At 38.0% G+C, this 11562-nt stretch overlaps 1 protein-coding gene across 1 annotated transcript; it reads right to left on the bottom strand.

Moving 5' to 3' along the window:
* Positions 1-640: 640 nt before the first annotated feature.
* Positions 641-10730, bottom strand: ERCC6L (ERCC excision repair 6 like, spindle assembly checkpoint helicase). Its single transcript, XM_053698990.1, has 2 exons — positions 10557-10730; positions 641-4938 (listed from the first exon to the last, which is right to left on the bottom strand). The coding sequence occupies exons 1-2, from the start codon at positions 10634-10636 to the stop codon at positions 1086-1088; spliced, it is 3933 nt and encodes a 1310-aa protein (XP_053554965.1). The 5' UTR covers positions 10637-10730; the 3' UTR covers positions 641-1085.
* Positions 10731-11562: the final 832 nt, after the last annotated feature.

Below are 11562 nucleotides of genomic sequence, written 5' to 3'. Positions count from 1 at the left end.
ATTACCTAATAAAAAGTGTAGCACTGCATTGGCGATAGCACCACTAGGAGGGGGGGGGGGGGGGGGAATATATCAGTGATTTAAGGGCCACAAAAAAAAAAAAAAAAAATCTGTTGGGCTGGATGTGGTATATAGGCCATAGTTTGGGCAGCCCCCTTCTTACAATTCAGAGAGCATGCAATTTTAAATAACTTTCTAATTTATTTCTATTATCTAATTTGTCTTTGTATCGTTTGTTGAAAAGAATACCTAGGTAGGCTCAGGAGATGCTGGTTGCAGCACATATATACCTCTTATAATTTAAGTTATTCCCACCTCCCTCTAATCATCGGTGCCACCATGTTGAAATTTAGCTTTCCCTGCATTCCAGTCCTTACATGTTTGCATAAGTGCAGCAACTCTCCTTTAGATACCCGGAGTGTAACGTAGTTTCAGAAACAATGGCACCCATAATTAGGCAGAGGTGCATGAAATCTATTTGGTGTCTGTCACATTTATTGGAAAGAGAAGCAATATCATAACATTTTTGATGACCAATATATTTTGGTAGAGGCTATTTTAATTAACATTAAAACAGGAACTACAATTGTTAGTACATATGACCTTTTTCACAAATAAAAAAAAAATGAAAAATACAAAGTCACAGTCAAACATTTGTTACCCTACTTTATTGTGGACTTATTTTTTTCTTTATTATGCACATCTTATTTTACAGTAATATCTCAAAGTGCTAGAAAGAGGACATGCTTAGCATGCTGAAGAGGGATATATCTGACAAAAAGCAGTCATGGAAAAAACTAAAATGTCAGTCCCAGTCAACAAGCAATAAATAAATGTTGATGGAATGTAGGTTAATGGAAAGCAACATTTGTAAAATTACACCTCTGAAAGCAATTGATTAGCTTTCTTTAGTTAGTTATGGTACCTTAGTCTAAACTAAATTTTGAGTTTTGTGAATCCCATTGTACAGAATACATGTCCTGTCAAACAAAGCATTACACTAGGTATAGTTTGTGGTACTTGCTGGTGGAAACAGTAAAAGCATTCAGAGAAGTCTATACAATGAAAGATTTATAAATATAAATTTAAGACATCTGTCTGTATAAGTTTAAAGTCAGTAACATAACCTCAGGATCTCCTGACTTTATGTCAAGAGCATTTAAGAAACAGTCCAAAGCCTCCTTCACATTGCCCTGTTCTTTAAGTTTCTTGCCATGTTTTACAAGTGTAGAATAACGATCCTCATTTAAAGCAATACCTTGAAAGTTCTCCGTTTCTGGTGCAAGACAATCCATTTGTTCTCCTGAGCCAAGTTCCACGTTACTAGCCGTCTCATCTGTGTTACTGTCCTCTTCTTGGTCAGAAGAGCTCTTCACTACAAAGCTATCAGAATCATACTCATCTGCACCATTTGATAGACTTTCATCCTGAGGCAGAGTTTCACCAGCTGGTTCTTCCAATAACTCAGACACTTGCTCCTCAGCCTCCTTGGCCTCAGGTGCAACAAGTTCATCTTCCTCTTCACCACTATCTGATGAACTGCTATCATCAAGAGACTCAAGCACATCATCCGTTTCCTCTACTGCTACATGAACAATAGATCTTCTAGATGCAATGGATCTGCGTCTAGGGCCACTACTTACATCCCAAATTTTGGCTGTTGCTTTTTCTAATTTTGGTGTTGATGCACTTATGCCCTTGATTGAAGGACTGTTGAATGGTGAGAACACAAAGCTATTATCTTCAACATTGCAGACTGAATTGTCACTCTCACTATCAGAGCAAATTCTTCTAACAGTTTTCTTTCTTCCAGTAAAAAAGACCTCATCTGCTTCCTCTTCACTATCTATGTGAATATTGGATCGATGTTCACTCCCATTAACTTTGTTTTCAGCACAGGACCCAAAAACCTCTTGCCTTTCATGATGAAATTTCTCAACAGTCTCAAAATAACCATCTTCTAATTGTGGTTTGACACTTGACTTTTCCATTGCTTCACTTCTATTTCCATTCATTTCAAACATTTCAGAAGTTTCAAGTGCCATTAGCCCTGGATTTTCTTCTTCCATTGAATCTTCCAACACCAATATTGCTTCCTTTTCTGGTGCCACAGATGTTTCCATTACACTTCCCATCTCTTGTTCAGATGCATCCAAAATAGCATTCTGACTTAGATTTGCAATTGAATCTTCAAGTACAAGATTGAAGTCACATTGTAAATGTGACTTTGACATAGAAATTTTAAATTCAGTACATTCTTCCTTTACACCCCCACTTACTTCAAATACAGAGTTATGCAACTGTCCAGAAAAACTGTTAACATGCTTAATATTTAATGACATATTATGATCTTGTATTAAAGAGCTTTCACTAGATGCTGAAACATTAACATGAGCATCTTTTGCATAAAGGTTAATCGGTTCACTGCTAGAATCCAAAGAAGACTCCACTGTTTTTGTAACAATTTTTTCTTCTGGGCTCAAGGAAGGTATGTTTTGGGAAGAACTAGAAGTTCTGCTTTCAGCATTTTGCTCTTCATCTTCTATTACAAGAGAGTCAGAATTAGTATTATGATTTTGCAGGTTACTTTTTTCCCTGGTAAATGGAGCAGGAGGGAACTCTTTATCCACTTCAACAGAGTCATCAATTACCATACTTGTCATCTGGCAGCTAATATCCCCAACTGCATCCTCCGTGAGGTCAACGGTTATAGGAAAAGGATTTGAAGGCTTTGTATTGGGAAGGTTTCTTTCCTTTGACTTTTCAGGAAATGTATTTTGCCTCAACCATGCTCCCTCAGTTCCATTCCTAACCTGTTCCATCAGTTGCCGATTAATTTGAGATTCCATCTGCATAAGCTCATGTGCCTTTTGCACCCTTTGTTGAATGTAATGTCCTTCATGTTCATCTTCACAATCATCATCATCTTGGGAACAGGCCTCATTTGTATAAATTAGGTCATGATCTGATATGCCAAAAATTTGCAAGGTGTGCAAAAATGCAATGTGATGATCAAGCTGGGTGTCAGTTTTCCTCTGAGCTGAATGCATATTTTGAAGTTGAATCTGTGTTGAGGAGGTCCTAGTATCTTCTAAAGTAAACAATTCCTTTAACTCTTGCTTTGAGAAGTAACGGAAAGGATTTTTCTTATCACCAGTTGTCTGCCTTATTAACGAGTCTTTAAATATCTGCCTTCTGTATATTTTCTCTTCCACGGTTCCACAAGTAATGAGCCGATAAATCACAACATTCTCCTGCTGTCCAATTCTGTAGGCTCTATCAACAGCTTGCGCGTCAGTAGCAGGGTTCCAGCTCGGATCAAAGATAACCACTCGATCGGCTGAAGTAAGAGTTAAGCCAACACCTCCAACCTGTGTTGTCAGTAAAAGCACAGAACAGGCAGTATTCCTCTGAAACTGGTTTATTCTTTTCTCTCGTTCTGGAAGAGGCACTGTTCCATCAATACGCATGACTGTAAATCCCTGATTATTAAGGATACGATCAACAATGTCCAACATTTTTCTTGACAGGGAAAATACAAGGGTTCTGTGACCTTCATCTTTGAGATTGTGTAGGAGATCAATAAGTAACCTCAGTTTTCCAGATTCCTCAATCAAAACCTCATCTGGAAGGTGGTCATACTTCATAACTGTTTCATGAACACCTTCACTGTTCTGGCCATCATCCTTTTCTCCATATTGCTGGTTCAGATCTTCAATATAATGGTCATCATCCCCATCAAGCCCAAGCTGGATGCAAGCTCTTGCAGAAAGCAGTCTAGGATGATCACACAACTTTTTTAGAATGTTTAACTCTGCTAATGGAGATCTTGTGGTCATAAGTAATTCTTTGATATGGTCTAGAGATAGAAACTTTCTGTAAACGTCTTCTTGAATTGGCGACAAATAAACCCATATGATTAAGTCATTCTTTCGTGTGAGAGAAGGCATTGTAAGGCCTTTAGAATGAACATGTATTTCTTGCTTAGATACTTTGTCCTGCACATCATTCTTTGTACGTCTCAGGAAGTAAGGTTGTATAATTTTCATGAGATTTTCTGAAATTTTTAGTCCAAGAGCTTTCTCACCTGGTGTGGCATCTTTCTCTCTTGCACGTGTAATTGGATTTTCATACTCCATTTTAAATGTTTTTGAGGTCCCCAGCAAGCTTCCTTGACAAGCAAAGTCATATAATGCCCACATCTCACGTAGATTGTTTTGGATAGGTGTTCCAGTTAGAAGAATACGATTTTTTGAAGGAACGGCATAACAAGCTTTAGCTGTCTTAGTTGACGAAGATTTTATTTTATGAGCTTCATCTAAAATGATGTAGTCCCAGATAAATTCTCTTCCATTGTAGGTTGAAAGCTGTTGCCAGTTATTTATCAACATTTGGTAAGTTGTAATAAGAATACCACTCTTTCTCTGAATTACTTCAAGATTGTTTGCTCTCTCTTTCTTACTTGTGCCATGAAATTCACGCACTCTCATTCCTGGAGTCCATTTAGCAAATTCTTTCATCCAGTTACTTATTAATGTTGTTGGCATTATCAGCAGAACATATTTGATTAGTTCAGAATCAAACATGCCAGAAAGAAATGTAATAATCTGTATAGTCTTTCCCAAGCCCATATCATCTGCCAAAATACCTCCTTTCCTTCCATCTCTGTACAGACGATAAAGAAAGGCAACTCCTTCTTTCTGATGGTCAAAAAGCTTGTTATACAGTTCTTTGTAAAGAAGCAATCCACTGTCTAGCACTTCCACAAATTCATCATCTTCCTCACCCTGCAAATCAAGTTCCTGAAGTGCAGCTCCAATCTTTTCAATGTGCCCTTTTAACTTTTCATTTGGATGGATGTTGTATGCCAGCCGAAAATATTCCATTGATTTCAACAGGTTTTCATTTTTTACTTCCTGTTTTCCCTGCTTCACAAAGCTGTAAAAGGAGAGAGAATGGAGAATTTAGTCACCAACATATTAAATGCAAGTATTTTTTTTTTTTTATATTATTTTTATTTAGAGAAAGTAAGTAAAGTGCATCAGTACAACAGAAGTTTGTTTTTTATTTATTCATTTATTTGTATGTTATTACTGGGAAGCATTCCCTTTATCTAAATTTACTAGCTCATGTAATTTTTGCTTTAGTATCTCTTACAGTACCTAAGTGGGACTTAGATATGTCTGTAACCCCCTTGTTAAACAGTTACCAGGTGCAATCCCAAATAAACACACACAATCAGCAAAAACATATTAGTTCACCCAAATGGAACTTTGCAAATGGATCAGTGTGAAGAATCTAAAATACAAAGATGAGAAAGTCAGAAAAAAGGAGAGGGGAATCGTAAACTACATACAACATGCAAATTATACATACAGTACACATGTGTGAAGCTGGCTGTGCATTTCAATTTTTAAAGTGAAGATCAACTTCACTCAACTGCCCCGCGGCATCGGATAAACTTTGCAAAATGAGGGTGGGTTTAATTCAATTTTTTTTAGATTTAATTATTTTTTTAAATCTTTACATTTTGAGCGCTCCGACGATAAGCGCATCTCTCCCGCCCGGCATTTTAACAAATTGATTGACAGATGAAGATTCTTAAAAGAATGAATCATTGTTTCCAAGGATTCGTTCTTTTAAGAATCTTCATCTGTCAATCAATTTGACACAATGCCGGGCGGGAGAGATGCGCTTATCGTCGAAGCGCTCAAAAGGTAAAGATTTTTTTTAAAAATAATGAAATCTAAAAAAAAATTTGATGAATTAAACCCACCATCATTTTGCAAAGTTTATCCGATGCCGTGGGGCAGTTGAGTGAAGATGACCTTCACTTTAAATAGTAGAATTTTTGCAATATACTTTAATTAGCAAAAATGCTTCTGTGTCTTGCGTTGGTGTCATACAAGTCACTGCTGACCCAGACTTTTACTACAAGCATTTTGGGTAACTAAAATATATTTCAAAGAAAGCATTTTTAAAATTGAAATGAACCCATGCACATTTATTTTTTTACCTTCCCATCCCTTTATAAGGCAGTGTATATTAATAATAATAATATTTAAAGGGACAGTAAATGTTAGCATTTAATAACTAAAAAAATATCTGAAATGCACAAACTTACAGAAAATTAATTTACCTTAAAAACTTGTTGTGGCAGGGCTCCACAGGAAGGGACATTCCGATCAAAATTTAAATGCACATAAATAAATTACATATTTGAATAGAAACATTTGTAATATACATGAATTGGCAAAAAAGCTTCAAGTAACAAAAAAGTTCACTGTTTTAGGGTTAACATTTTTCTCTGCACATGCATGTGAAGCATAGATAGATGTGCTCAGTGCACCAGCAATTTAAATACTGCAGCTGCTCAGAGTGCCAGTGGGAATTGTATCATGTCATTGCAATTAGCAAATTGAGTAATTTCCAGGAACATTATGCTCTCTGAGCAGTTGCTGTATTTAAAATGCTGTGCACACTTAAAAACAAAACAGTTAAAGCTTTTTTTTAGAAGCATTTTTGCCAAGACATATTACAAAAATACTTCTATTCAAAACTGTAATGTATCAATGTGGATTTCAATTTGGGCTGGAATTGCCCTTTAAGCAGAGAACTGTATAGTCAATTGGAACGCTTATAATAGTGCTATTATAAGGCTCGAGAAATTTGGGCACCTTGAAATTAATCCCTGGTGCCCAGATTTTGATCTCCCAAGTGTCCCCCAAAGTGTTTTCCCACTTGCCTCACTGACCAATTAGTAGCAGTTACTGCCACACCTAAATTTAGCCCGGTGTGGCTGGTTAGTTTTCAGGCCACAATGAAGTGAACCACAAGCCTCAGAATACTGTGCGAGTAGGGGGGGGGGGGGGTGCAGCCCTGGGGGCTGTTCATATGAGCAGGATCTGTAACTTGGAAGTGTCAGAGGTAAGTTTTACGACACTTTCCAAAGGAGACTCTTTTTTACTTGCATCGGATTCTCCTGTCACTGCACCATGTGTGTGAATGGCTCAAACATGATCTTGTATATATGTTTAAATAAAAAATATACAAGATTATGTATGAGCCGTTCACACACATTGCACACTGACAGGAGAATCTGTTGCAAGTAAGTAAATAAGTGATTGAGTGGCATCTCTGCAGTAAATAAGCATTTCTGGGCTCACAGCTCTATATGAGTTGCATTGTGGTTTGTTTTCCCTATAGCATGCTGTCTGGTGCTTGGCTGCAGGGAGGAACAGAAGTGGGTGTGAATGGGTTACATTATTTGCTGGGGCTGAGGTATTGGAGGAAGGGTTGCAAAATAAGTCAATACTATTAGTAAGAGGAGAGTGAAGGCACCATGGGACCCTCTGATTCATAAGAACTTAAGTTGGAGCAGGATAAGCTGTCCAGAATTAAATTTGTAAGTTATTGCACAAGTGTCCCGAGTGCTAGTTGCTCTTAGAAAACTACAACATAGTGCCCTCAAAAGCTGCTTTGACTCTTACTTCCAATGAGAGAGATGCAAGGCTAACACCTTCACAACTACCCTGTGTTTGGTGCTTACTTCTGGGAGAGCCGATTCATATACACGGTCTGCAGCATGGTGTACACCATCTGCAGGATGTTTGTAAGTAGCTAACTGTTGACTTTATTACTGCTGCTAGGGGAGACTGGGTTATTAAAATTGTACCATTTTAAGTGATTGTAATGTCGGCAATTGCTCGGATTCTGAATGCAGGATGGATGATGGGGCAGCACAACTCTCAGCTAGCATTTCCCTTGTATCTTTAAACAGCTGGTAAATGCTCTCTGGCAATGTACTGCTATACATACAAACATATATACATACACACGTCCTATTGGGTAAAGGGGTTAATAAACCCATGTTGGTTATGCAAAACTGGGGAATGGGTAATCTTAAAAAAATAAAAAATAATTCTAAAGTAGACTATCCCTTTAAGGTTTTTCTGTATAGTTTTGTAACTGATCTTCACACAGGGGACTCCCATGAGCCTCTATGTAAATAAATTAACTTATTCACGCCTGGTGATCAATACTACCACAGTGATCACCTGGCTATTAAAATTTATATAGGCGTTAAAACAAGGGTTCTTGGGGACTCTAGGCCTTTTTGATGGCCTTTTATAAGGGTATATTTGGGTATTATAAGTGCCTTCTATTTTTAGAACTTAGCACATGAGCCTACCTAGGTTTAGCTTTCATCAAAGAATACCAAGACAACAAAGCAAATTTGATGATAAAAGTAAATTGGAAAGATGTTTAACCCTTTGATGACCCGGTTAATTTGTCTACATCAGAACAATGTTCTGATGTAAACAAATTGAAATCCTACGATCGTGCACGCGATCGCGAGATTTCAATGATGGGATCGGGTCAGGGGACGTCCCTGTGACGCTAGGGCACACCCTCCAGACCGCGATTACATCATTGAAGCGTCGTTGGCTTTAGGACAGCAAACGGTTATGACGTTCTATTTCGTCAGAGCGGCACTAAAGCCCAGTGTAATTATGACGGAATTGAACGGCATTAAAAGGTTAAAATGGCATATCTCAGTGTTTCTCAACTTTGGTCCTCATGTACCCCCAACAGGTCAGGTTTTTAGTATAGTTGAACCGGTGCACAGGTTTAATAATCAGTAACACCATGGTTAATTACTTGCTCTAAACCATCAGTTGATTATTTCACCTGTGCACTGGTTCAGCTATAATGAAAACCTGCCCTGTTGGGGGTACTTGAGGACTGCAGTTGAGAAACAATGCCCTATACGAATCATGAAAGTTCAATTTTTGACTAGACTGTCCCTTTAAAAAAAAAAATTCTAATAAAACAGCATTCTCACACTGTAATGTCACTTTAGGTGCTGATTTTAGGATTATTCTATAATTTCATATTTCCCTTAGTCAGTAGTGATATATATTTATTTTTACGTCACAATTTATTCTAAATTGAGCCCATAATATTTTACACTACCATGGCCTCAGATAACATATTTTACATCAGTAAGTCTTGATTCTGCACAAGAATGTTAGAGCAGCCTTTTTGAGCTATACACAAGCTTAGATTTAATTCAATACCAAGTGGGCAGGAACTGGATGCATTCTGCATCCCAACAGAGAAAGAACACAGTGCATTAAAAGACCATTAAAACACTAAATAAATGCTAGATATCATGAATGATACAGCCAAAGAAAAGATTAGTCTGAGAATAACAAAGATGTATTTTTAAAAAGTTTTATTAGTTGTTTATATAGTGACAAAACAGGTATAAAGTGTCTATAAAACAATGTGAGCTGCCATGTTGTAACTTGTTACCTACTCTGCTGTGCCCAGTTAGGAATAGCAGACATCCCAACTCTCCCTGAAGTTCAGGGAGTCTCCCTGATTGTAATAGCAGCTCCCTGATGCCAGCAAATGGAGTGCAATCTCCCTGAAACTCCAAGTACCATGATCCAATGTGGCCCAAATCCGGAAAAGTGTTTTTTTTTTTTTAAGAAATGCCTTAGTTGCTGGGACGTTATAGAACCCTCAAAGCATCAGTAACCATAAAGCCCCCACTGATTTTAATAAAACACAAATACTACCTTATTTACTGCACGTAATTAAACTTCGTATTCTAAAATATTTAAGCATTCAACAAGCGTACGATCATTGGGAAAAAGGTTTGTTGTATGTGATTGAGCAATAAAGCTACTTTTTTTATGTGCCTTTAATGGGAAGCTACTTTAATGATAAGTATCTCTTATTTAGGGTTTCGAGGTGTCTAATATATAACTGGGAGGGGGGTGGCGGCGGCGGCGCAGTAGCGGGTGAAGCCACCTCCCTGAAATGAGCTTTTGCAGGTTGGGATGTCTGGAATAGGTTTAGTTGGGTCACTAGAGTGTGCAGCCAATAGCTGTGTGGAATATAACAGTATTCTGCACTTTCATTTCTAACAGTAACGGAAAAGCTCACAATTTTTTAATGGAATTACAGGAAAAGGGTACAAAATAATTCAAAGTATATTGCAGAATATATATATATATATATATATATATATATATTACCACCTCAAAGTGTTTAATGTCCCTTTAATAAAAAATCATTATCTTGCTATACTTTGTTAAAGGAGCATCAATACACTACCGGGAGCTAGCTGAACACAAGGTAAGACATGACAGACATATATGTGCAGCCATTAATTAACAGCTAGCTCCCATAAGTGCTCTTCAACCAAAGACACCAGGAGAACCAAGCAAAATAGACAAAAAGTAGTCAATTGGAAAGTTGTTTTCAATTTCCACCTCAATCTACTTCACAAGCGTTTCATTTTGATTTTAAACAATGATAGCATTTTATAACACTTCCATTTAAAACTGCAGAAAATATATGCAGCAATACAAAAACTTTATGTCACAAAGTAAAGAACCAAACAGCTGGATTAATATCCACTAATCATGGGTTTGTATAAGGATGGAATCGTATATGGGGTCTGTTTAGATACACACAACAAAGCACATATACGTCACACGTGTACAATAAATGCACACAATCCCAGGGCAGCCTTTGCTCACCGCTTATACTGCTCCGCTATCTCGGGGTCCAGTGGTGTCCGGGGCAGGTCACCGTGATCACCAGAGTCGCGCTGTTCCATGCTGGGGCAGGGTGACAGCGTCACGCAACCGGCACGGTAAAAATCTGGCCGAAAAGCACTACACAACGGCCCGGGAAAATTTTGAAATCGCCTACCCGGCATGCAGTTCGAAGTAGGCGGAGCCTGTTGACATCTGACAGAACGTCGTCAGTATGAGAGTGACGAAACGGCAAACGCTGTTTGGAAATTGGAATATAAGTGGGGCGTGCTGTTGTTGTTAAGATTAAGAACGTTCCCAGAATCCCACTCGGACGCAAGTCTACTTTAGGATTTTTTAGCAAAGTCATGGGAATTGCACAGAAAACCTTTGAATAAATGGACAACATTCTCTAATTTCTAATCTTTATAGGTATACAATCTACATAGGCGGTGTGATGCGTCTTTACCTATCGTTTCTTTTTAATAATTGTTAGTTACTTCTGGAAACGTTTAAAATTGTTCTAAACAGTACACTAATTTGTATATCTGATAATGGCTGTGTAAATTGCCACCACATAATTAAATGCTTATATTGAAGCATCCCAAATGATGTAACCATCACCATGTTATAAGGGAAGGAGAAGGTTCCCAGCGGTGTTTGCGTCGCCCGGGCAGGGAAGGAGAAGGGAATCCCGCCGTTAGGGGACCATGTAAAGGTTCCCCCCGGCGGTTGCAGCGCCCAAGGCTGTGTTCCAATACCTGCCCCGAGCGCTGCAACCGCCTCTGGAAACCTATACATGGGGCAAAATTGATCAAGCCCCGAAAAAATGCGCCTAAAAAGTCGCAATTATTTTCGCAATAGTTTGCAATGTGTGAACTCAAAAATGTCGCCAGTATTGATCAAAATTCTAGAGACATTTTTGGGGCAAAACTTTTTTGCGATGTCAAGCGAATGGCTAATCCTAGTTTTTTTGCGAAAATGTCATTTTCACTTTATCAATCTTAAT

Source organism: Bombina bombina, chromosome 1 (genome assembly GCF_027579735.1).
Source record: "Bombina bombina isolate aBomBom1 chromosome 1, aBomBom1.pri, whole genome shotgun sequence".
NCBI lineage: Eukaryota > Metazoa > Chordata > Amphibia > Anura > Bombinatoridae > Bombina > Bombina bombina.
Note: the sequence above shows the minus strand (reverse complement) of the source record. Positions and strands in the feature narration are given on the sequence as shown.